This window comes from Macaca nemestrina, chromosome 7 (genome assembly GCF_043159975.1).
Source record: "Macaca nemestrina isolate mMacNem1 chromosome 7, mMacNem.hap1, whole genome shotgun sequence".
NCBI classification, from domain to species: domain Eukaryota; kingdom Metazoa; phylum Chordata; class Mammalia; order Primates; family Cercopithecidae; genus Macaca; species Macaca nemestrina.
Window position 1 is genome coordinate 127,735,136 of NC_092131.1, and position 26,139 is coordinate 127,761,274.

The 26,139-nt window shown below is 55.2% G+C and overlaps 1 protein-coding gene and 1 long non-coding RNA gene across 2 annotated transcripts in view; one reads left to right on the forward strand and one right to left on the reverse strand.

Annotated features, from left to right (window-relative positions):
- Positions 1-25,804, reverse strand: LOC105463770 (lysyl oxidase like 1). Its single transcript, XM_011711061.3, has 7 exons — positions 24,271-25,804; positions 9,299-9,407; positions 5,693-5,830; positions 5,024-5,180; positions 4,311-4,406; positions 2,706-2,821; positions 1-303 (listed from the first exon to the last, which is right to left on the reverse strand). The coding sequence occupies exons 1-7, from the start codon at positions 25,376-25,378 to the stop codon at positions 297-299; spliced, it is 1,731 nt and encodes a 576-aa protein (XP_011709363.1). The 5' UTR covers positions 25,379-25,804; the 3' UTR covers positions 1-296.
- LOC105463769 (uncharacterized) overlaps positions 24,244-26,139 on the forward strand; it is a 12,820-nt gene continuing 10,924 nt past the window's right edge. The window contains exon 1 of the long non-coding RNA XR_976514.2: positions 24,244-24,379. This is a non-coding gene — a long non-coding RNA (uncharacterized lncRNA). The remainder of the gene's footprint in view (positions 24,380-26,139) is intronic.

Consider the following 26,139-nt stretch of genomic DNA (forward strand, 5'->3'; position numbering starts at 1 on the left):
TAGAAAAACCTTGTTTTATTCAGCCCAGACCTGGGCAATCTAGCTCTGTGGTATGGCCAAAGTATAAAAAATAAAAACCAACAACAACAAAACAACGCTGTAGAGAAAAGTGAAGTATAAAATGGGGTCTGGCATCCGGAATCCCTGTGGTTTCCATCCACGTTCGCTCCCTGAGGCCGGCAGGGAGGGATGCCCCTGCCGGTGGGTTGGGGGACTGGGCCCCTCGGCGGGAGGCTGCCAGGGGAGCAGGGCCTGCTTTAGAAGGGGAGAGATTGGCCATCTGTCCCTCCCAGAGATCAGGATCTGAGGAAGGAAAGACAGTGGGTCAATGAGGGGCTGCAAAGTGGGGCCCCCGTGGTCCCCTCAGCCAGGGCTTCCCTCCCGCAGCCCAGATCCCTCGTGGCAGGGCAGGCATGGGCCTCCATTTCCCTCAAAAGAAAGTGCCGACCCCCTCAGCCCAGCTCCAGAAGGAGGGGTTCGATGGACTCCCACCCACCCAGGGCACAGTCTCAGCACATTCCCCTCCCCATGCCCTAGTCCCAGATTGTTTTCTAGGCCATTAGCAGAGCTGCTACTGTCTGGAAATACTTTCTTGTTTTTTCTAACTCAGAACCTTTTTTTAAAGCCTCCTTTTTCCTCCAGAAGTACGATGGAAACCCACAGGCGTCAGTCCCGTGGCCTTTCTGGGAACGCTCTGTCCAGCTTCCTGTGCACGCTGGCCCAGCCGCCTGCCTGTGGTCAGGGTCACAGAGACTGAGACACTCTAATAAGACCCAGCCTTTCCAAGCACTTATGTAAAGAGCTCTTGGAAGGAAGGGATTTGGCACCCCCTGCTGCCCACAGGCCCCCGGGAGCTGGGAGGGCAGCGCAGGCTGCTTCTCCATCTGCCTTGCCGAGAGCCCCGCTGGCTGCTCCAGGCGCCTGGGACATGGGACGCTGTTTCTGTTCCCATCCCCCTTTCCCAGCAGCAGGTGGGACTCCCTGCCTCCCTGAGCCCCCAGCAGCCTCCTTTGTTTCCTGGATACCCCATTCTTCCTTCCTCCTCCTTCCCTAGAATGGCTTCTACCACTTAGGTGACCCCTGGGTCTTGAATAGCTAAGACAGGCCCTGAGGAGCAAGAATGTGCTAGGAACCCAGGCCTACTAAAGAGCCAAACTGCCAGTGATGGGATAGGAGTTTGTCCTTTCAAACACGCTGTGTGCCCTGGGGAATTCTGATCTCATTCTACTCCTGAGGAACCTAATCTCTGCATTGAACAAGAGGCTGCTGTTCCCATTTTTAATATTCATGATGTGGTGGCAGCATGCTGTGAACAGTTAGGTTGGTGGTAGCAGCCAAATGTGAGAGGGCTGTCTCTAAATGAGCCTGGCCCTGGTCACAGACTGAGCCCTGGCCCTGGCCACACACTGAGCCCTGATCCTGGTCACACACTGAGCCCTGGCCCTGGTCACAGATTGAGCCCTGAGTCTGGCTACACACTGGGCCCTGACTCTGGCCACACACTGAGCCCTGATCCTGGTCACACACTGAGCCCTAATCCTGGTTACACACTGAGCCCTGGCCCTGGTCACAGATTGAGCCCTGAGTCTGGCTACACACTGGGCCCTGACTCTGGCCACACACTGAGCCCTGACCCTGGTCACACACTGAGCCCTGATCCTGGTCACACACTGGGCCCTGATCCTGGTCACACACTGGGCCCTGACCCTGGGTACACACTGAACCCTGACCCTGGCCACACACTGAGCCCTAACCCTTGTCACAGACTGAGCCCTGACCTGGCCATACACCACACCCTGACCACAGTCATAGGCTTAATCTCTCATACCTGCCATCCATTAATAAGCATACACTTTTAGGGAAAGATACCTCTCTGGGCCTTGAGATCTCTACTACCTTTCTCCCAGTTGATGAAGTAAAGCCGAAAGCTCTAGGACTTTTTTTTTTTTTTTTTTTTTTTTTAATGGAAAAGGATTCCTTTGATCTGGAGTGTGTGGTAGGGTTTCCTTGTGAGCTTGTAAGGAAGGGGGTCCCTCTGCAAAGTACTTCACGTGGGGATCAGGAGAAAGACTGAGGACCCTACCCAGCAGCCATGTGCTAAAATCCCAGGCCCAGGTTTTAGGGACTTCCTCTACAACAGGGGCCTAGGGACTGAAGATGGCTCCTTTTAACCAGAATCACTTCTAATCTGTGACTGTTTAATCCAGTCCACTTGATAAGGACACTAATGATCACAGCTGCTGTTCACTGTGTGCCACTGTGTGCTGGGCTGTTGAACATGCGGACATCAGGCCTATAGATCCTCAGCCCCAGCCTATGTGGAAATACCTATTTTATAGTTGAGGAAAGTAGCTCAGGGAAGTGCAGTAGTTACCCAATGTCACAGAGCAAGGAAGCTGTGGAACTGGGACTGCAGAGCTCGTGGCCTTGCACCAAATGACTCTGCCTTCTGCTGGTTTTCACTTGGGACATCTCAGGGAGCCACAGGATACAGCCCCAGATCAACACCCTACAGCCTGAGCCCCACCGTAAACACTCAGCTTGGGGTTGGCATGGACAAGGCTCTTTTTGCTGGGCCCTGCTGCAGCTGCATTCGGCCATCAAGGTGACCTAAAGTGCAGGTATCTTAGATATTTCAGGTGGCCTTGCCTGCTCCCCAGGCAGGAAAGCGACAGGGCTAGGAAGGATGGGGGGCAAGCACTTACTGGACAATTTTGCAGTTTGTTGTAGAAACGTAGCGACCTGTGTAGTGAATGTTGCATCTCACCACGTTGTTGGTGAAGTCAGACTCTAAAACAATATACTTTGGGTTCACGTGCACCTGAGGAAGAAGAGAAACAGGGAGAAAGGGAGTCTAGTCGGGGGGCTGCACCTCAACCGCTCACCAGAGAAGGTGGTAAGGAGGCAGACAGACAGACAGAGAGGGGACATAGACAGGAGACAGAGAAAGTCCATGTGAGGCCAAGAGACATGGAGACAGAGACACACTGCTAGAGAGACACAGAGGGGAAAGAAGAGGCAGCTGGTAACCCAAGCAAACATCATCTGATCCCCCTTATCAGAAGATTGGATGTTTCCCTAGAGCGAGAGACTGTGCCAGGTGGGCCCTGCATGGGGCATTTGGGGTTGGAGAGGTTGGATCCTGCCCCTGGGAATGCAGTAATGAGGAGCTGAGCAGGGACTCGACACCTGGCCTCCCCAACGCCAAGGCTCAAAGTTGTTCCCTATGCATTCCTGTCTATGCTTTTTGTCTGAAAAGGAGCTGTTGGGATACAACACTTTTAAATGTTGGATTAACTAGGGAAGGGCCAGCTTTATTCACAGAACATCTAAGAACAGATGCAGGGATGTGACTTTCAAATCCTGGTATGCTCCCAAAGCGCAGGGACTGTGAACTGTATTGCTTATGTGGTTTGTGTGTCCAGTGCCTAGAACTCAGAGGGGACTTCCTATGTGTTTGACTGAGTGGATGAATGAGGAAAAGAAAAAATATACTGGACAACCCCAGGCCCTGGAGGAGCAAGCTTGGAGCCTGCTGAGGGGCACTCAGGAGGGAACCGCAGAGAACCACTGCTGGACGCATCTCTCCACCAGCTGACTTTCTGCAGGGAAGGCCTCCGCCTGCAAACCTGGCTTCACTGCTCTTCCCTTACTGAGCTGCTTTTCTGCTTCTGAGTGGGTCCAGATGAACTGGTGGAATGATCCCTACTCATTTTATACCTGTGTGGAGGAGGCTGAGACATGGCTTCCCCAGGTGGGCCCATGACAACCTGGCCTACACGTATGTACCAAGTCTGGCTGTGTGTTGTTAATATGCTTTTCTACTTTTCTCCCAACCAAGGGAAGAGGCGATGGGGTGAGTGTCCATTAGAGCAGGAGAGGTTCAGGCTAAAAGGGTCTTGGTCACAGGAGCCCTTGGCTTTGCAGGGGTCCCTGTAAGGAGCCAACGGCCTCTCATCTGTCTCCCAAATGATACAAAGTCTGCCCTGTCCGAAGACAAGAAGAGAGACCACATGGTTCTCCAAGTCTTCCTTGCTCTCTCTGGTCCTTTGTCACTTAGGGAGACAATATCACCACTGCCTCTAGCATTACCACAGCTGGGGCAAAGGTTCCTTGGGTTCTTTATGGAGAGAGAGGCTATGCCAGCCTGAGACCTAAATCTTCGGCTGGGAAGCCTGAACCTTGAGGGATGCCTCGGATGCTGCCTCTGCTCAGCAGCTGGGGAGAAGGGAAGAGGCCCAGAGGCTGAAGCTTCTTTCAGGAATGATGAACATCCGGTTGGAGAGAAAGCCCCAGACTCAGAGGCCCACCTTGAGGATGTAGTTCCCAGGCTGCACATCGGTTATGTCAATCCACTGGCAGTCGATATCTGCGTTGTAGGTGTCATAGCAGCCTGGGCTCAGGCCCTGGGAAAGGGACAAGAGGAGCGGCTGATGCTGCTGGTTCCCCAGAGCCACCCCATGCCCACTTTCAGGAGTTTCAGGCCTATCTTCCCCCGGGTTTCTCCCCTGACCCTGGCCCAGGGCAACTGCTCAGGGTGGGTCCACCCCTTCCTAAAGTCACTGGCTAGACGGACCAGAGGAAAGACAGAGATCTCTAATAGCCAGGTGGGAGGGATGAGATGGATGTGCCGGTATGCGTGGGCAAGATGGATGGCAGAATGGATAAAGAGAGACGGGACAGACAGACAGTTTGTGGATGTTTAGGTTGGCTGATGCAAAGAGGGATATGGGTGGGTGAACAGGCTAATGGGACATGTTGCTCTCCAGACTGTTGCAATGTTTCCTTCTCTCCATGAGCAGATCGCCTGGGAATAACATGGGAAGGGGCTTGGGCAGGGAGAGAACAGTCCCTGCAGGGCACTGTGGCAGCCTGAGGACTGGTGAGAAGACCTTCACTGTGAGCAGAGCTGAGTGGCCAGAAGCCTTGGCACTAGCCAGGCCTCAGCCGGCCTCAGCAGGCCTTGCTCTGTCTCCCCACTCCTCATCCGCCTGTGCCCTGAACCCCATCTCTCCAGCCCAACCTGGGTATGAGAGGTGCATGCATAGCGCTTGAGGTTGCCGAAGTCACAGGTGCTGTCCTCCAGGCAGAAACTGGCCTTGTGGCCCTCAGCCACCTTCTTGCCTGTGGCTGCATCCAGTAGGTCGTAGTGGCTGAACTCGTCCATGCTGTGGTAATGTCTAGAGGCAGAGGAGAGGAGAGAGAAAGAGAGAGAAGAGGGCCTAGTGTTCCCTGGGCCTCTCATCCTGTCCTCATCCTGAGACGGGCTCAGGTGACCCGCTGTGGCACAGCCTCCTGGCCAATCTAGGCTCTCCTGTCCCCTGAGTCCTGCGGGGTGGCCCCTCTGTGCGCCCCACCTAGGTGGGTCACTCCAGGACAGCACATGCTCTGGACCCCTCACTTCCTTTTTGGGCTCCCACCTGTAATGGCCTCACTGGGCAATGCCCCGTATTCTAGACATTTCCATCCCTTATTGAGACCAATCCTTCCATTTTCCAGCCTACCTTTGGCTAAGACTTCTCTGAGAAACACTTGCCCCAGTGGCAAGAGTTGGCAGATAACACCTCCCTGGGCCCTCTAATCCAGTATCTGTGTCTCTCAGAGTGCTCGTGGCAGGAGGGGAGCTCAGGCACCAAGGTCCCTGGTCCAGAGGAGAAGTGGAAGAGGATGGGCCCAGCCCCTCCCCACTCACTGGTGGCAGCTGTGCCACTCCCAGGTGTGCCGTGGCCGGTTGGGGAGGAAGTCCGCTGTGCCCTGGTTCTTCACACGCTGGGGGAAGCGCAGCAGCACCCGCACATCGTAGTCGGTGGCCTCAGGGGCATAGGCTGTGCTGCAGGGACGACAGGGGAGATAAGGGGGGGGTTGGGGCATAGTGACACCAGAACCCAGCATGGGCCCCCTCAGTCCCACCCCCAGCCCTTGGCCACTGGTTCTGCAGCCCCACCACTTGTCCCTGAAGATCTTCTCCTCTGACTCCCCGAACTGTGGCAGAGGCTCAGGCCTCTTCCTCTGTCTTCTGACCCCGTGAAATCCTGGCTGTCCCCTCCTTTCTGGCCTCCACCATGTGGCCGGCAGCTGCCAACAGCATCTTTCTAAAGCGGTACCAGGCACGGCAGTGTCCCTGATACCTGCAGGTGACTCAGCTGGGGTCAGCCCCTGGGTGCAGGAGCACATAAGAAATCTCTGAAGGGCCTTTGAAAAGCAGCCCTGTTGCGGGAGCCAGGCACTTTGGCTCATGCCTGTAATTACAGAGCTTTGGGAGGTTGAGGCAGGAGGATCACTTGAGGCCAATAGTTTGAGACCAGCCTGGGCAACACAGTGAGAAATTAAAATTTAAAAAATTAATTTAATTAAATAAATTTTTTAAAAATTAAAAAATTAGCCGGATAAGGTGGCTTATGCCTGTAGCCCCAGCTACTTGGAGACTGATACCTTGAGCCCAGGAGTTTGAGGCTGTAATGAGCTATAATTGCGCTGCTGCACTCTAGTCTGGGCAACAGAGTGAGACCCCCTTTCTAAAAAAAAAAAGAAAGAAAAAAAAAGTCTTCTCCAGGAGATTCTGATAAGTCTTCTTTCCTCCAGACAGAGCCCTAATTGTTGACAAAAGTATGCCATGTCTTGGGTGTGGGCCTGAAAAACAGACTTGAGGTCCTCTGGTCAAAGCCTCTTCACTTTTCTAGTCCCATCTGCCCTTCCACTCCCCTACACACGCTGGGTTCCTGCTTCAAAGCCTATTTTCCAAACAGGCTGAACTTTTTCCCTGACCCATACTTTTTTCCCCATGCTATTTGCTTGACTCAGAATTCCAAAACTCACCCAGCCTCCTAGGGTCAACTCAAAAGTCCCCTCCTCCAGGAAGTCTGCCTGGATTGCTCTACTTAGAGGATCCGATTGCCTGTGAGCTCTAACAGCACTGACTGCGGCACAGCCCAATACCACCTACATCTTGCACTGGGTTGGGTATGACCAGGCCACCTCTCCCTGATTGCATGTTTTCAGGCTGGCAACCTGTCCTTTTCTATTCAGGGATCGTGGGTCTGGTATGAATTGCCTGCTCACAATTCACCTGCTGACTCCAGATTTCCAACTGAGGCAGGCCTTGTGACAAAAGGAAAAAGGTGGAAAGAGGAACGAGAGGCTGCAGTGAGGCGAGACACACACATATGCACACATACACACACGCGCACACACGTGTGTGGTAGGAACAGGAAGGGGGGCTGAAGGCCCCTCCCCTCTTCAGCTGATGGCTGACAGCTAACCCTATTGGCCTCAGGGGCTCTTCCCTGGCACTCATTAAAGTCCAGTCCTAAGGCCAGAGGGGAGTGGTGGCCAGTCGTAGGGATTAGCGCTCTCTTTGAGAGAATGTCTGGACAACAGGCGGCTCAGACTGTCTGCCAGGATGAAAGGCCCTCAGCCTTGTCTGGGGGAGGCTTGGAATCTGTCTGTGTCTGGGTTGAAACAAAACATCCTCCTTCCCTCTGTTCAGTTAAATCCTGCCCTTCTGTTCGACTCAGCACACCGTGGGAAACCATAAGGGTCTAGGTTCTAGGCCCAGCTTGGCCACAAATTGGCGGTGAGACTTGGAACCGGTCCTTTTCTTTCTCTGGGTTCTGCCTGCAGCGTGTGAACTGGCACCAGCCTGTGGCCCATACTTCAAATGATCTCAGAGGCCCTCCTGCCCCAGGGCTCCAGTTCTGCAGGGTTCTCCAGGTCTGAACTCTTGTGCCCACCTCCTCTGAGGCCTCAGCCCTTGCTGACCCCTCCCTCCTCTGACCTCCAGCAGCCCTGGCCTGTGAACCAATCCTTCTGGCTCTTGTCCCACTCGTGTCTTGGTTCTGTCACTGGGGTACAGGTGAGGGCTGTTCTCTCCAGCTGTACCAGGAGACCCTCCAGGACAGAGAACAGGCTGCCTCCTCTCCCCAGCTGGGACGCAGGTCCGGGCACTCAGGATCCTTCATGAAGAGGTGTGATATTAACAGTTTGGCTTTGACTAATTCTCTTAAGACTGGAAGGGCTGTCATAGAGGCTGTAAGTTCCTAATTGCTGGAGGAATTCCAGCAGGACCATTACGCTCTCTTCCCCAGGACAACTGAAACAAGACAAGAACTGCCCAGACAGGCTAGCTGAGTGGTACTCAGCCTGTGGTCCCTGGACCAGGGGCAGTTTCCACACGGATGCCCGTCTGGGATGGGATCGGGAACTTGCACCAGAATGTATATCGACAACATTCCTAATCACAGTGCTTAGTTCAGCGGACACTTTTTCTTTTTTTAAACAAGACTTTCTCAATGAAGGAGTGAGTTGAGTTACATTCTGGTGCAAGCTCTTTTATCTTGTTACAGATAGATAAGGGTTTATGATCAGCTACTTATAGTGGCAGTGAACTAGAAGTTCTAGAAATGAGAAAATGTTGAGATTCTGAAGGGTTTCCTAGATAGTAGAAAGTCAAACTAAACACAGAGTTCAAATGTCCAAAAAGCAGGTAATTAAGAAAAATAGGTGCTTTCAACATAGAGGGATATTAACAAAAGAAGCAGATAACATAATCTTAACTAATTATTTTAGCCCAGGGAGGTATCCCCAAAGAACCTATATTCCAGCAGAATATGAACTGCTAATAAATTAGAAGCAAACACTGTGAGAGGCAGGATCACCCATGAACAATGGCGAGCCAGCTGTGCTCACCTTCTGGGTTCATGGAAACTGGTCTCCTTCCCCTCTTTCCAGTGCAACATATAACTGAAGCTTCTTTGTCTCCGGGGCTCACTGCCCCTGCTGTGACCAGGCAGAGGCAGCCTGGGCCAGCCAAAGCCACAACTGTCCTCTGTGGACATGGCTCCATAGTCCTGGGCTCTATGCTGCGGGTACATCCACCCAGTAGGACTTCCATAGGTCCCTCTATGAGCACTGGAAGCCTGGGTTCCCAAGAGGAACCTTCTCATTAAGCAGCTCAGATCCAAAAGGTTTGAGTTCCTTTCATTGCTCCTCAGTTTCCTGAGGGGGCAACCCATGCCTTCAGGGCTCGTGTGAAGATGAAGTGCCACAGTGAAAGTGAAGTTCCTTGTATAGTAAGGTACAGTATACAGAAATGCTGGGTCCCCGCTTGCTCCCCTCCCCTCCTGACTCCCTCAGGGCAGGCAAGGCTCACTGATGAAAAGGTCAGGGTCCTGGGAGGCCGGGGCATTTGGCCAGGGTCATCAGCTTGCAGACAGCCTAGCTGGCAGCCACAGCTAGGCTGGGCTCTGGGTGACTCCCAGGGACTATCCCAACACTCTACACTTCTGCCTCAGCTGCTTACCTGGCCAGACACTTCTCCTCCGCAGCACAGCGCAGGGAGTACAGGTGGGCTCTCTGCACATAAGTGGATGCTTGCACATAGTTGGGGTCTGGGACCAAGTCAGGGAGACCTGGAGTGGGCAGTGGGAGAGAGGGGGGAGGGAGGAAGAGCATGACATTGAGAGCATCAGGTTGGCCACTGTTAATGCCCAGACACCTCCTCAAACCTCAAACATCCTCTCATACCCCAAAACCCTTTGCCATTCTCCTTGGGCATTGGGTCCTGGGCTCACGTGTGGGGTCAGGGAAGTCAGGCAGCAAGAGCTTGCATCTCGAGCTCTGTGGTGTGGGAGCTGCTAAGACTTCCTGGAAAAGCTTGGACATGAACAAGATCTGGGAGATGGGGCAGGATTTAGAGAACCAGAGAGCAGGAAAGGGTGTCCTCGGCAGGGGGAACAGCATGAACGAAGACCTGGAGGCAGGAATGAGTGAACCATGTAACTTCCTGACAGAGGCCCTCCCTCGAGTCCTTACTCCCCAGGCCTCTGGACAGCAGCCCCCAGACACCCTCCGTTCCTCTCATCCCTGCAGTCAGCATTCTTTGTGAACCACCAAGAGAGTCCTGGGCTTCTGGCCTGGAGTGTGTCCCTGAAGGTTCATGGGCAGAGCCAGGTGGATGCAGGCTGGCAGGAGTCGGGGTGGGCAGGAAGGGATGGGCTAGAAGGAAAACATTTCCCCAGAGCAGGCTGCTGACAGGGCAGGATTCGCAGCCTGGGCACCCAGCCCGACCTTCTCAGAATTCCTTTCTGCCTGGCACAGCCACTCCTCCCCGTACCCCCGCCCCCAATCACCTGCCACCACTTCCTGCCATCAGCCCCCTAGACCTGACCACACCCTCCTCTGTCTGCAACCTCTGGCCACCAATCTGAGGGAGACCCTGGCTCCCTACCCTGCAAGGCCTGGGGTCAAGCACCCAGGGGAAGTCTGCAGGCTGCCCCCGTCCTTGTGGTCCCTTGTTCCCCAGGATGTGCCAGAGCCTGGGGCCTGTCCATCCTGTTCCTGCCCCTCCACCTTCCTCCCTGGGCATGCATTAGTCTGAGCAGGAGTTACTAGGAATAAGCAGAAACCACACTTAGGTGTCCAGACTCCATCCCGCATTGGAATGAAGAAGGAATACCTTAATGTTGGAGTGACGGGATGTGGGCTGGGGTGGGTGTGGGCAGGGGTGGGTGTGGGCAGGGGGGACTCCAGGGCCCTGGGCTCTATCCCAGCCCAGCCACTGACTTAAAGGGGAGTGGTCCTGGGGCCTCTAATTCCCTGTCCTCTCTGGCCTCAGGGATTTTGTCAGGTAAGTGATAAGATGAGGCTATAAGCTCCTCTTAGTTTCTTTGAAGTACTCTGCTCTTGAGGGATTCGGGAAGGGTGACAGCAGGCAAGGTGGGAGGACTTAAGTCCCATGGAGGGGTTTCCCACCCCTTTCCTGCTGCCAAGACCCTCTCATCAGCTTTTAGGTCTGGAAGATGAGGCCAAGGAGGGGAAGGCTGGCTTCTAAGCCATTGGCAGAAGTGTCTGCCTGCATGTTCCCCTCCCCACACCACCCTGAGTTCCCAGACCCTAGCGTTGCTCTCCCTGGGACCTGGGCCTCATGGGGGAGCCTGGTCCAGGCAGCCAGGGTGATCTCACCTACTTGGAATGACGAGGAAGCTTGGAGTGCAAGGGTGGGTGAGGATGAGGTGGCTCCTGGCCGGTGGGGGACTTCTTGGCCAGCCTAGGCCCTGTTACTTGAGCCCCTAGGAATGTTTGCAGTCATTTCCCAAGGGACCCATAGGCCCTCAAGCCAGCTGGGAGCTGGTTCTCACTCTCTGGACCCTGGAAGCCTCTGGGGGAGGGGTGAGGACTGGGGATGGGCCCCGTCCCCATCAGCCAGTGCCTTTCCCTCAGCTGTGTATAGGGTGGGGTAGCTGGGCCTTTAAGACTCAGGAGACCCAGCATTTGACATCAGACAGCTTGCCGCCCCCACCCCAGGCCCAGTTTCAAGAAATACTGCACAGATGGCTCCACAAAGCTTTTCTGGCCTGACCCTTCCTCTCTAGGCTATTTCATGAGCTGGCTACGCAACCCCGGGAAGTTGGAGGAGTGGGGAGGAAGAGGCCAGGTGGGGCCAGTGAGGGCCAGTGCTGTTCCTGGCCTCTCCCAGCCCTGACTATGTACACACACTGAGCCCTGTGCCTGATCACAGTCTGCGCCCTGACCTTGGTCACAGACTGACCTCTGATCCTGGTCACATTAAGCCCTGACCTTGGTCACACACTGAACCCTGGCCCTGGGCACACCCTGAGCCTTGATCACACACCAAGCCCTGTTCCTGATCACAGTCTGAGCCCCGATGCTGGTCACACACTGAACCCTGATCCTGGTCACAGACTGGGCCCTGATCCTGGTCACAGACCAAGGTCTGATGCCTATCAGCAATTCTGAATCTCAGGCTCATTTCTGTTTGTCCCCTGATGATGGGCGAAAGCTCTTCAGCTAAAGAAAAAAAAAAAAAAAACCTTAAAAAAGGAATTGCTGTGATATCATCAAGCCTTTTGATTAAAACTGAGTGGGGTAGGGTTATAAGTGTCAGAGGTATGGAGAAGGGGCATTTGTAGAGTACTGCATGTGGAGATTTGGAAGAGAGGCTGAGGACAAACAGCTTGGGGCTGCTGGTCACAATCTGAGCCTTGACCCTCCCACAGATTATCATCTTCTTCCTCTTATTGTTGAGGAATCTCATGCTCAGGCAAGGGCCTCTTCCTGTGGAAAGTCTCCCCTGATTGTAATGATATCTCAGGCTGCACACACTTCTCCTCTCTCACTACCCCATTTGTATTGATCTACACTTAGATTTCACCATACTAACCTGTGTGTGTCTCCTCCCTTCCAGACGGGGTTCTATGGGCAGGGCCTGAGTCCTACTTGCCCTCAGTGGAGCAACTTTTGTTTTAGGGGTGACTGACTGGCCCAAAGCCCCTCAGGCTCTGTCAGGAGAGCCTCTTTAATGACTGTTCCAGGCAATCCGAAGTGTGTTCCATGTCCTGCCCTCAAGACACCAAGGCACACAATGTCTTTGGAAGCACTGGAGGAAACTGAGGCTCAGGCCCATAAATCTGCGCAGGGTCACACAGGGAGCCAGGGTACCCCAGGAGGGGATCCTAGGTCTCCTTGCCCTCCCAGGACTCCTCCTGTCACTCTTTATAAAAATAAACTTTTTTGAGCTATAATTTATACACAGTGAAATGCACAGATTTTAGGTGTACAGTTTGATAAGTTCTAACAAATGTAGAAAGCCGTGTAGCTTCCACCACAATCAAGCTGTGGATTGTTTCCATTACCCTCTGGTACCTTCCCTGTAAGTCTCCGCCCCGCCTCCACCACCCCAGGCAGCCACTGCACTGCTTCTAATCACTGTAGATTAGTTATGCCTTTTCTAGAACTTAAATGGAATCACTCTCACCATTATTTTGTAATTTTCTTTGTTCTACATCTCTAACCATCACCGGGGCCTCCTGTACTCCCCCAGTGGCCTCCTCTCTGTGCTCTACTCTGTCACACCCTCATGGCCGTGGGGGTGACACAAGAGGCAGCAGCTTGGGGAAGCTGCTGGAAAGGAGTAGCCTCAGGAGTTCAGGCCAGGCCCCCCCGCCTCACCCTCAGGATCCTTGCCGAGGTCCCAGAGAACAGCAGACCCCCTCCCACGGCTGGTATGTTTTTCCAGGAAGGAACAATGCCTCCTTCTCTGGACAGCTCTCCCAGGGGACATTTCATCAGCAGTCAGGCCTGTAGGCTTGGGCTCTTGGCCCCTCTGCAGGGCTTGGGGCTGGGGGCTTATGTGAGGTTGGAAGGGGATAAGGAGGGGTTGATTGAGTTGGGGGCTGGTGGACATGCTCAGTGTAGGAGTAGGGAGGCTGGTCTGCAATTTCTGGCTTGTAAGGTACAATAGGCCCTCCAAGCAGAGTGGCCAATGTTGGGTGAAGTCCAGTTACTCTCAGACTGTGTGATCAGCCCTCACCTCAAAAAGTATGCATTTTAAAGGAAGATCCTGGACTTGGTGAAGGTACACATCCAGCTCCCCATGCCACCTCCACCTTTTCTTTTTTCTTTGAGACAGGGTCTTGCTCTGTTGTCCAGGCTGGAATGCAGTGGCATGAACTTGGCTAACTGCAGCCTTGATCTTCTGGACTCAAGTGATCCTCCTGCCTCAGCCTCCCAAAGTCCTGGGATTGCAGGCGTGAACCACTGCACCCAGCCAAATGAGGTCTTTTTGCTTACTCCAAATACAGGGGAAACCATCAGCCCAGGCTGGAGTGCAGTGGCACGATCTCGGCTCACTGCAACATCCGCTTCCTGGGTTCAAGCGATCCTTCCATCTCAGCTTCCCAAGTAGCTAGGACCATGCGCATGCCACCATGCCTGGCTAATTTTTGTATTTTCAAGCAATTCTCCTGCCTCAGCCTCCCGAGTAGCTGGCATTACAGGTGTGTGCCACCACGCCTGGCTAAATTTTGTATTTTTAGTAGAGATGAGGTTTCCCCATGTTGGACAGGCTGGTCTCGAACTCCTGATCTCAAGTGTTCCACCGGCCTCGGCCTCCCAAAGTGCTGGGATTACAGGTGTGAGTGACCGTGCCCGGCCAGCCTCCTGTTTTAGACCCCCAGGTTGCCTCTGACTCGCTCCACAAACATGCTACAGTGAATGGCTGTACATTCCCCTCCTGGGCCTAAAGATACACATCCAGCTCCCTGGGTCACCTACAGCCCTGCTCGGTCTTCTCCCAAGCCCCCAGCACCACTGGTGGGGGGTAGGCTGGGGCGGGCCTCACCATCCAAAGACTGGGTGGATGGGCTTGCTCAGACTGCCCAAGGAAACCCTGGCCGCCATCCATTTCTTCCTCCCAGGAGGGAGACAGGAGCCTGGGGTCTTACCCTACTGTGTTATAGGCCTGTGTGGCCTTGGGTTGACTCAGCCCCACTTCAGAATTCATTGTCTCCATTCTTCCACTTCTAATTGTCCTCCACCTGACTCGGGGCCTGAGGCCCTGTGCTGGCCTCTGTGGGCGTTCTTCCTCGGATGCAGGCTGCACAGAGCCTGGGCCAGGATGGCAGGGATGCTGAGTCACAGGGTGGCGAAGACCCTTGAGATGGCCAAAGCCAGGCTGCTTGGCTGGGGAGGAGCTGGGTGCAAGGAAATAGGGTCCCAGGGCCATTCATTTCACAGGGAGACAGCCAGCCACTGGTGTGGGGTAAGCCTTTTAGCTATAGCAGCCCCTTCAACCCTCCAGGGCAGTGAAGACATGTCCTGGCTCCGCCCCTGGAGCTTCCTCCGTGGGAGTGTGCAGGGGCACAGTAGGAGGAACCTGTCATACTGACTCTTGGGGCCCGTGTGCTTGGGACAAGCCCACCCTGTCCTCCTGCTCAACGCTGGGTCTGGAGCTGCTGATGTCTCCTGTGCCAGCCCTCGGGAACCGGGGACAAAGACCATCTGCCCCTTCCCTGGTGGGATGCAGCTGGGGCCTTCTCAGGGGTGAGGCTCCAGGGGCGAGTTCACTGTCTTGTCCGGTCTCCCCAGCCACCTTTCTGAGGCTCACTTTCTCCATCTGGACGATGAGGGAGACTGAACTAGCTGGCCCTTGAACACAGGTTGGATGGATCGATAAACACTTGGAGATTAAAATACTTTTTAGGAGCTCTTCAGTTCATTCCCCAGCCTTGGGCAAGAGCCCGAGACCTCTCACAACCCCTACAGACGATACTTTAGCAGTCAGGAAATTCTCCCACCGTCTGACCTAAATCCTTCCTGCTTCATTAGAAATCTGTTCCCTCCTGCCCAAGGGTTCCTGGAGGCTGCCCAGCGCTGAGGGCCCTGTGGCTGCCTTCCCATTGCTCGTCCACACCTCACCTGTTTCCCTCTTGGCTTCCTCTTTTTTGTGGTTCAGTAAACCTTGTTTCTGAAATCTTTCCTCTCCAAGCCTCCTGCTCATGAGGGGCAGATGATGGAAAGTGGAACGCAAAAGAGCCCTAATCTGTTGAGCCCAGGGCTGGAGGATAAACAAAGTCCAGCAGGAACTGGTCAGTTGCTTGTGAAATATGTGCTGAGAGGGATGTTTTGGCTAGCACGGCCAGACTCCAGAGGAGCCCCTAGGTGGGGGAGAAGCAGAAAGCTCTGCAGAGCAGCGCCTTGAATAAAGATGAGCCAGAGAGGCCTCCAGGGCGGGAGCTGGCTGCCCGATTCCCTAGGAAATGATTATCTCATAATCAGGAAATTAACTTGTCAGCACCGGCCTGGTGGTGCCACACCTACTTGGTGAGCAGGCAGGCAAGGTGGTTGCAGATTCCACTTTGCCCCATAATGAAGGTGTAATCCCAGCTCAAGCCTGAGAGCTAGGACAGCCATCAAGCCAGGCCCAGAGTCTTCAATGGCTCCCCATTGCCCACAGAATCAAACCCAGAAGTCTTAGAGTGGCAAACCACAGGAGTCTGTGGTTTGGCCTTACCTAGCCTTCCAGAACTCTTAACCCTCAGGATCAGTAGGCAGGTCTCTAGCAGCATACCCCAACCTTTCTACCCCCTGATCCCATGGTGCCCTTGTCCTGGAATTCCCAGCTATGCATGTGTGTGCGTGCACGCACACACAGACACAGACACACACACACACCAGCTCTACCTATGCAGGGGTACACAGTCTTTAGCTCCAAAGCCCACCTTGTCAGACCTGACCTCCCCTCCACCACCCTGCACCGTTTTACAGCACTCGTCTGTCCACCCCACTGATGGGGAGAGACAGCTAGCAGCAGAAGGGCCTGACTCACGGAAGGGATTTGTAAGTGTGTGCTTGATTGCACCAGCTGCCCAGGAGGCAGGCTGGGCTAAGGGGGAGGCAGACGACACTACCCACTGGAGAGGTCAGCTCCCTGCCCAGAGGCCAAGCCTCTGCTGCCTCTCTGCACACCTAATGCACATTTCTTCCCAGCGTGAACCCAACCCCTGCCCTTGCAGTCCTCCTCGCCCTTGCAAGCCCTGCCTGGTGCCCCCTATCCCACCTCTAGGAGCTTCCCCTGATGCTTCGGTTACTCCAGGGGTTCCCTCTCTGCCCTCTCAGGCCCTGCAGAGTGACTTGAAATTTTTATATTTCTTACAAAACTTACTCTGCCCATAGCCTTCTCATCTCAGCTCAAGGCAATTGCATCCTTCCAGCCACACCAGCCATAAACCACTGTGTGATCCCTGACACCTCTCTTCCTTTCATAGCCCATATCCAACCCAGCAGGAAATGCCCTCAGCTCTATCTCAAGAACAAACCCTAAAGCTAGCTTCCTCCATTGCCACCACTCTTCCTGGTCTCTGGAACAGCCGCCTCTCAGTTTCCCCGGCTGACTCCCCACTGTCCACTCCTGGCGCAGCAGTCAGGGGCCCTGTTTAGCAGAAACCCACGTTTCCGCTCAGCTCAAACTCTGAGGAAGAGGATGCACAGAAAACAAAAGGCAAACCCGTCACAATGGCCGACAAGCTCCCCATGGCCTGGACCCCATTACCTCTCTGACCTGTCCCCCGTTATACCTCCATTTCCACTCCACTCTGTTCTAACCACACTGGAGCATACCTGAAAAGCCCAGAGAACTCCTGCCTCAGGGCCTTGCACTGACTGTCTTCCTATCTGGAATGCTCTTCCTGCAGACAGCTGCATGGTTCACTCATATGCCTCAAGTCTTTGCTCAAATGTCACCTTCATGAGGCCCGACCACCTTTGCAACCTGCCCCTCTCCTATACTCCCGATCTTTCTTATCTCTATTTTTCCACAGCACTTATTACCTTCTACTTTTTTTTACGTATTCATTATGTTTATACATGAAAATAGAAGATCCACAAGGGCAAGAATTTTGTCCCTTTCTTTTCACAAATACCCAGCTCTAGAACAGTGCCCAGCATACAGTAAGTTGCTCAATAAATATTTGTTACATGACTATTTCCTCACGAGATGATGTCTGCCTTCCGCAGCCAGGCAAGAGCCCATGAGGGCAGGGGTGAGTGGTATTGTCTTTTGCCTGTACTCAGCTTCTGGTGCACGTCTCCCAGGTGCACAGCAGATGCTGGGAGCTGGCAAAGACAGACGTGGGCTTGGGCCACTCTGCACCCCAGGTGTCTGTTTTCTTACTGCCAGGCTGAGACGTCAGTGAGGCTAGGGAGGGGTCTGAGGTGCCCCCTGAAATTCTCCATGCCCAGCTCAGGGCCTAGCACCTGTATGCCCTTGGCAAGTGCGTGAGCCAATGCCCACACTCCATAAAGGGTCTGGTGGCATTGCCTGTGTGAGCACAGACTTCACTGTCAAGCAGAGTCTGGAATTGATTCCCAAAGTCCTTTCTTTTGCAAAAGGATTTGCTTCGGGTTTGGAAAACCTGTGGTTCCAACTGGCCCACAAGCAGGGGGAAGGTTGGGTTGTCTCCTGAGGTTTGGATGGCAAAGGCCTCTGGGGCCTCGCTTTCCCATCCTGTGTCTCTTCCTGCTTTGGCATTCTGAGACCCCTCTCCCCATTTCCAGGTGGTACTGCAATGCCCAGTTTCTGGGTGCTCATCAGCAAGAGGGAGAAGGACCCAGACCCAACCCGTGCCCTGTGATCATGAGTTCAGACGAAAAGAAGGCCCTTGGTCCAGCTGCCTGTGGAAATGAGGTGGCTAGGTCAGGGCCAGGGGAGGGGGCAAGTCCAAACCTCTCTCTCCAGCGTCGCAACCCTGACTGCTCTTCTGTAGGAATGCAGGGCACAGCAATTGGAAGCAGGTGTGGGCCACCTGGGTGGACCCCAGCTCCCTCCCTGCCCCTTTCCTCTCCTGCCCATGTCAGCCACTGTCCTGGGAAGTCTTCCATGTGTTTCCAGCTTAGAAAGGAGGTAGAATGGACTCAGGAGCTACTCAGGAGCTGCTGGAGAGGGGTACCCCTTCTGAGACCAGAGGATGCTGCAGTGGGGCCCCTGAGGTTAGGAGGAAGGAGAGAGGACAAAAAGCCAGAACTCCCAGGTCAAGTCTAGCAGTAGCCTGGGGCCCATAAAGGCACTAATGGCTCCCAACCCAGCTCTGCCACCATCCACAGCAACTCTGTGGGGCCTGCAAACTTGAGGCGAAAACCCAAATTTTGTTTTTTTCAGGTGTTCACACCTCAGGGGAACAGTGAACACAGAGACAGGTGACACAGAACATAAAACACCCTTCCCTAAGAGACAGAACAGAGGCCGGGCCCACTGGAGTGGACAGTCAGCCTAGGTCTAAGCTTGACCACTCATTAACCCTGAGACCTTGGGTAAGTTATTTAATTTCTCCAAGCCTCAGTTTCCTCATCTATAAAATGGAGATGATAGTACTATCAATCTCACAAGGCTGTTGTGGGAATTAAATGAGAAAAATAAAATGCTTAGCATAGTGTCTGTTCAATAAATATCAGATATTCTTACTCTTAGTATTGAAAACAGGAGCTGTCTCTTCTTGCAGGGATGGTCCGGTTTGAGACCAGGAGAGACAGAAGGTGTCTTGCAAGTGGCTGATAAGAGAGGAGACAGGAAGTCTGCCTGGGATGAGGCTGCTTAGGACTCTACTTGTTTGTTCAGACACTGATGACTCTCAAAGGAGAAACAGGGAGGCAGGAGGAGGGCCCAGAACCCTCCGTTTCCACAGCTTGTCTGATCCAACACAGCTTTCTAAGCCTGAAGACTCTTTTTCTTTCTGAAGGAACAATCTGAGACAACTTCCGGGAAGGAAGGAGGGATGCTGATCTGTGATTCTGCCACCAGGGCAAGTCGCTTAACCTCTCAGGGCCTCAGTTTGCTCATCTGCAAAATGGGGATAACAATCCCACGGTTGTTACAAGAATAAGTGATGCTTTTTTTTTTTTTTTTTTTTTTAAGAGAGGGAATCTCACTTTGTCACCCAGGCTGGAGTGCAGTGGCCGGATCTCAGCTCACTGCAAGCTCCGCCTCCCGGGTTCACGCCATTCTCCTGCCTTAGCCTCCCGAGTAGCTGGGACTACAGGTGCCCACCACCATGCCCAGTTAATTTTTGTACTTTTAGTAGAGACGGGGTTTCACCGTGTTAGCCAGGATGGTCTTGATCTCCTGACCTCGTGATCTGCCCACCTCGGCCTCCTGAAGTGCTGGGATTACAGGCGTGAGCCACCGCGCCTGGTCGAGGCTTAAGTGATTCTAACTGCAAAGCTCCAAGAACAGCGTCCGGCACTTAGTATGCACTATATGAGTGTTTGTTACACAAACATTCTGGAATCAGCAATGACCATGACCAGGCTACACCCTAACACCACACTGGGGAGAGACTCTGCTTCCAAAGTCTTTCACACTCACTGTCCCATCTCACCCTGTCACAACCAGTGCCCAGAATCTAGCAGGCAAATATCTGTTGAATGAATGAATGACCAAATGAATGAGTGAACAAATGAGGTGTACAAGATAAGCAGTAATACACAACAATTTTTTTAAAATGCATGGTTGTTAAGAACTCAAGATAGGGAGTCACACAGACTCCAATACTGGTTCCACTACTAAAAGCCAGCAAGTGAGCTTGTCACCTTATCTGTAAGATGGGACAAAAAACAGTACCTGGCTAGGACCTGGGAATTAAAGGAGATGATCTGTAATGCACTCAGCAAATACAAGCATATTCTTCCTCTGGATGCAGATGGGGGAGGTGAGGACCATGAGGCAAAGCTGGCAGAGGGTCTATGCTCACGCCCTGCCCCGCCCACAGGCTGAACATGGCATCCTCCTGGGTCATCTCACTGTGATGCATCAGTTTGAATTCAAGCTCGGCTGTACCCTTCTGTGCCACCTCCCTAGGCCTCAGTTTTCTCATCTACACCAGGAGCACCATAACCTGCACCTCATTAGGAGGTTGTGAGGATGAATGAAACTGCACATTGGAGTCACTAACCCCAGGAAGTGGTCTTCCGCAAATGGCCAAGTTGGCACTATTATCCCTGCCTCTGGGCTCTAACTCTAGAAGCTTGTTGGGTAAAGCCTGCTTTGGTCCTTCCCTGCATCTACTCCAAACTCTGCAGGGGAACGTGAGTGATCTGGAGGGCAGAAGAGGGCAGGCAACCTGTGGAGGTGGGGTGGAGCAGGCCCAGGTGAGCTAGGGGCTCAGGCAGGAGGGGTGGTAGCAGGCAGTCAGGGCTGCTCTCAGGGACTGAGGGTCCAGACAGGTCTGGCCTCTTGGGTGCAGGAGGCTGGACAGAGAAGGGGGTACCCTAGAAACACCCTTGCATGTGTCTAGGGAAGTGTAACATCTAGGCCCACGAGCAGCATGGTCCGATGGGGGCTATGGAGGCTTGAGAAAAGGAGGAAGAAAGGACAGGAAGGGGGTGCCTCTAGCTCTGAAGTACTAGGCTGAGACACTAGATTTTGTCCTAAAGGCCCTGAGGAGCTACAGAATCTTCTTGAGCAGAGTAGTAACCTGGTCAGACTGCAGGGGTTTATCTGCCCACATGTAGGATAGACTGGAGACAGAGAGACTGGGAGCAAGGGACCAGGGAGGAGGCAGCTGCAGTTCCCTCCTGGCCTCTGATTGGCCATGTGAGGTCAGGGATAGAGGACACATGCCAGGCAAGGCTAGCACAGCCATCCGAGATGCCCTGGGAGGATGCCCAGGGCAGCCTGTTCCATGTTCCTTTCACAGGATTGCCAGAGCCGGTGAGTCAGGCGGGGGGTGGGAGGGTAAGGCCTTGGGAGGGGAGCTTTGGTCTTCTGGGGCTGCAGGGCTTCTTATGTGGCACTAAGACCCCCAGCTCAGACAAGCTGAAACTCCAGGGAGGCAGGAGCTGAGGCAAGGATCCCAGGAGAGGAGGGCCTGGTTGGTGGTAGAGGGAGAGGTCACATCAAGGGAGCCGACACAGTGCAGGGGACCCAGCTGGGCCTGGGAAGTGGCTGGCCACCCTCCAGGCCTCTCTTCAAGGATTTGCTATGAGAGCCAGGCAAAGTATGTGACCCCCTCCGGGCCTCTGTTTCCCCTAGTTTCTTTTCAGTTTCGTGTTTCAGAATTGGTGAGAATGGTACTGCAGGAAGCAGTACCAGTGCCCAGGGCAGGAAGAAAGAGGGCACAGGTACCTGAGGAAGAAACTGGACTCGGGACAGGCGCTTGGAAACCACCCACCCATGGAGGGAGGTGGGTGGTGCTCACATGTGCTTGGTGTTGTGAGGACACGTCCACGCCCACACACACGCTCAGGCTGCCAGCGCCCAGCCTCAGACCCCTGGGTGTGTGGCCAGGAGGAATGAAGTCAGTCTCGGAGAATCTGCCTTGGGCTCCCACACCAGGCCTGGGGGTCTGATCTCAAGTACAAGGCTTGGCCTTCCTTGGGCTGGGATTTTCCACAGTCTGGCCTAGCAGGGTGGGGAGGGAGGAACCAATGATGGGAGAGACTACTGCTCCCTCTCTGGCCTCTTTGTGAGCCCTAAACTAGCCTGCAACCCCCTCCCCAGCAAAAAACACACTCCCACCCCACACCCTCAATGATTAGGGGAAGGGACACCTGGATGGTGCTGACGACCATCCCTTGCAGCAATGCTTAGACACTGCCTCCTCTGGAAGTCTCCCTGAGCCATAGCCCCTGACTGGGAGGGCCCTCCTCTGGGCTCCCAAAGCCCCTGGCCCCACCAATGCTTGCCTAATTACAGCACTGAGATGCCCCTCCTGCTAGACTCCCCCAGGGAAGGGCCTGGACTTGATTCATGTGAGCACACTCAGCTTGGCACCTAGGATGCTGCCTTCAGGGGAGAAATGTTTCCGACCCAAAATGAACTGTGGGGCTCAGGGGTAGTGGCCAGAGGTCTGCTAAGCACCAAGCACCCCCACTTCAGACATGGCCTTGCCCTGTCCCATTCCCCTCTCAACCAACTGGCTTCCTTAAGAACTAACAGCCCAAAGAGAGGCCCTAGAAAACCCACTGACTTGGTGCCCAGATGCCAAGTCCCAGGCCTGCCTCTGCCAGTATTGTGGCATTTGAGGGCTCAGTTTTCTCTGCCCAGAGGTGGGGCCCATCAGGCTGAGCCTCATGCTGAGGTCTTGCATTCTAAGAAAAGCCACTGCAAAAGCTCAGCACCCTCTAGGTAAAACATCCTGTATTCCAAGGGGCCCTAGAGCAGCTGATGCATGGCTATAACGTGCCCTTCTGCAGGGATGCTGCAAGTACCTGATAAGGACCAGAGCAGGTGGATGCATCCTGCATCACACCACAGAAGGACCTGCCATCTGATTTTTCCTGAGCTCCTGCAGGTTCTTAAAGTGGAATTCAGCACACAACTCAAATGAGTCCCCTTGGATGTGACGGAGTGAGTGTTCCCAGTGGAGACACTCCTCTCGCCTAGTCTTGGCCTCCAGCAGTACCCAGGGAGACAGGCACCCCATGAGCAGCAGCCCCTTCCTGAGGTCAGCTTGGCTGGAGACAAGGCATCATCCCTCTGCTGACAGAGGCTGAGGAGGAGGCTGGGGTCCTAGCACCTATGCTCTGGGGCACTGTAGGGCTCAGCCCTTACTTGGTGGGCCAGGCACAGCAACCTCAATGGGGAGCAGAGGATTACGGGTAGAGGGAACTGACGACAGCTTGAAAGAGGCAAGGCAGGGTGGGACTGCATAAGTACCAGGCACCGACCAGAAAACCTTGACCCAAAGGCTGTCTGTATGGAGGGGGTAGCAGGGCGGGGGATTCTAGGACAGCAGAGAATGGATGATGGCCATCCGCACTAGCCAGACCCTCCCGTCGGCCCTTGTCACAGTAGCCCTGACTGGTAACAGCATGGGTGGAAGCTGCCTCTCCAGTGTGTCCTCATGCGCAGAGGGCTTGGGCCTTCCCAAGAGGAGGACGTATCTTCACCCGCTGAAAAGCCAGAGGGAGCCCGTCCACAGCTGGGGCTCTCCCCCAGGACCAGGACCAGGGTGAGGGGAATGAGGCCAGCGAGGTGTTTTGTTTTTTTTCTTTTTTTGCTTGGGGTGCAAAATTTTAGGGGGTGCCAAAAAAACTCAGTAATGGAGATAAGTAATATTTAACCCAATAGTTTTTAAAATAAAAATTAATGCAAAAAGATCTGTAATGAACAAAATATCCAAATTTCAAATTAAGACAAGATCCGTGTTGCTGACTTTTCAGTTTGCCTCAGGCTCCAATATGGCTTGGCATACCACTATTACTGACTCTATTTAAAATTTGGATATATCGTTTATCACAGGGTTGTTGTTGTTGTTGTTGTTGTTGTTTTGCATTAATTTTGACTTTAAAAAATACATCTCAATATTACTCATCTCAACTACTGTGTTTTTTGGTAGCCTCTGAAATTCTGCATCCACGCCAGTGCCTGAGTGGTCTGTCTCGCCCCAGCCTTGCAGACTCCCCCGAGGAAGTCTGGACTGCCGCCTGGAGCACAGGCTCCCCTCTAACCTCCTGCGCACTCAGGCCAAGCTCACACATGCCCAGTGATGGGCAACCTGCCACACCTCCAGGGGCATCCCTTAAGGCCTTTCTGGCCCTGAAGACTCAGGTTTCTGATGCTCCTTGCCTCACCCTGTAAGCTGGCATAGGACATCTCTAAGGGGAGAAGGAGATGCCCTCACTGAAATGAGGGAGAAGCTGGATGAGGGGTTTCTTCCTTTTGTCCTCAGATGACCCAAGCCAGGTGCAGAAGGCACACCTCCTCCCAAAGCTCGGCTAGTCCCTCCACCAAAGCCAGAATCAGAGCCCACACCTGCCTGGCCAAACCCTGGCACTGATGATGCCTGGGTTCGGGTTAAGCTGGGAGGTGAGGTGCCAGGGGGGCTGTTGGCTGGGTCGGGGGAGGTCGGCAGGGGGCGCTGCTCCGTGCTTAGCAGCTCAGGGGAGGCCTCCGGGAAGTTCTGAGGGGCCCGGCGCCCGGAGCAGTTTCGCGCGGCCAGGGGCACGCGCGGTCGGAGGGGCGTCGGGGGCGGTACTCACCGCGGCCGTTCTGGTTGGGCCGGTACACGCTGCCCACGCTGAGGCGGCCCTGCTGCGCGCCGTTCCGCTCCCCACCCAACGGGGGCGCGTCGGAGCTGCGCACCGGCAGGTAGGGCGGCTCCAGCGCGCGAGGTGGCCCGTACGCCTCGGGCGGCGGGTTGGCGTAGGGCGGGTACCAGCCCAGGCGCGGGTCTCCGCCGTAGGCCTGCGGCGCCTCGGGGCCGGGGTCGGGGTAGGCCTGCTCGAAGCCGGTGGTGCCCTCGCTGTACAGGCTGTGCGAGTAGCGGCGGTCCAGGCCGTCGGGGGGCGGTGGCGGCGGCGGCGGCGGCACATAGGGCCTCTCGGGGGCTGGGTAGAAGCCCTGCGGCGGGTACTCGGGCAGCTCCTCGCCGCCGCCGTACTCCTCGTAGCGCGCGCGGGGCTGGTAGGGGTAGATGACTCCCGCGGAGGCCACGGCCGCCGCCCCCGCGCCCATGCCGCCGCCCGCGGGCCGGTAGTACACGAAACCCTGGTCGTAGGTCCGCGACGCGGGGTCGTAGTTCTCGTACTGGCTGACGAAGGGCGCCTGCGGGTAGGGGAACTGCTGCGGATAGGAGGGCGGCTGGCGGTAGGCGCTGGCGAAGGCCGAAGCCGAGACCGAGGAGGCGGAGCCCCCGTGCCGTTGCTGGGAGACGGAGGTGCGGGCCCGGGCCATGCCCGTGCTGTCCCCGACGGCCACCTCGCGCCAGTTGTCGGGCACCTGGCCGAAGCCAAATGGGTGCCGCGCCTGGCCGCGCACGGTGTCCGAGCCCACGCGCCCCGGCAGGGGCAGGGACGGCGCCTGCCGACGCCGGGGGCTCCCGTGGCTGCGTCGCTGCTGGGCCTGGGGCGCGCCGGCCAGCAGCACCCGGGAGCTACTCTCGGAGCGCTGAGGCCCGGCCGGCACGTACTCTGAACCCGAGTTGAGCAAGCTGTACACCTGCCCGTTGTTCTCCCACTGGATCAGCTGCCGCCAGCGCCCGGGGTCCGAGCCCTGCCCGGGCTGCGCCTGCTGCCCGTGCACCATCACGCACAGGCAGGCGCCCCACACCAGGGCCCCCAGCTGCTGGCTGCCTCGGGCCAGAGCCATGGTGACCCCTCTGCAGAGGCCTGGTGGACAGAGAGGCTCTCAGGAGTGGCCCCCTGGGCGTGCTTCTCTTCCCACGGCCTCGAGGACAGGAAGGCTCCTTGCTTGCCCCAGCTCTAGCTTTGTCCATGCTGGCCTTGTCCCGAGCGGGACGGCTCCTCCGATGACAGCATTTCGAGGCCAAGGGGTCAGGGCAGGGCAGGGGCGGTGCCCAGGGCTGCACGAGGCTCTCCGCAGGGCACCGGGCGGGCAGGACCGCCTGTGGGCCTTACATGGCCAGCCCCGCACTGGCTGGCCGCTCGGCTGGCGCTTTCCCACTCTGAATGAATAAGCAACAGGCTGGGAGCGTCGGGAGGCTTCGGCCTCTTGGTCCGCCTGCTGGGGCCTCCTCCGCGGGGCCCTATGGCCCGCCGGCTTTTAGCTATGTGCCGGTCCTACAGCTGCAGTGCTCCCTCCGTCCCTGGAGTTCCCAGCCAAGCCACACACCTGCCTCTGAGGAAGGGAATCGAGCAGGGAGTAGGAGAGGACCTCTGGGGACTCGGGCCTGGTAAGTGGGGCTCTGGCAGGCAGAACAGGGCTGGAGTGTCAGCACCACCCCGCCCATTCCTCTCTGCTTTGGACACAGCATCCCTGGTCTCCACCTTGCTCACTGCCTTCTCCTTTGGGCTGGAATGGGCCTCTGACTCCTGTCTGCTCCAGCCTCCTCCCAGTACTCCCGAGTTTTCCCTTTTCCTTGTTCCCTAGAGCCAGCGCTAATTAAGAGA

Excerpts from the sequence above, each read along its gene's own strand:
- LOC105463770 (XM_011711061.3), bottom strand. The coding sequence starts at position 25,378 with ATGGCTCTGGCCCGAGGCAGCCAGCAGCTGGGGGCCCTGGTGTGGGGC. Across the intron at positions 5,181-5,692 it reads GAGTGGCACAGCTGCCACCA|ACATTACCACAGCATGGACG; the intron begins GTGAGTGGGGAG and ends CTCTGCCTCTAG. Across the intron at positions 4,407-5,023 it reads CATGCACCTCTCATACCCAG|GGCCTGAGCCCAGGCTGCTA; the intron begins GTTGGGCTGGAG and ends TCCCTTTCCCAG.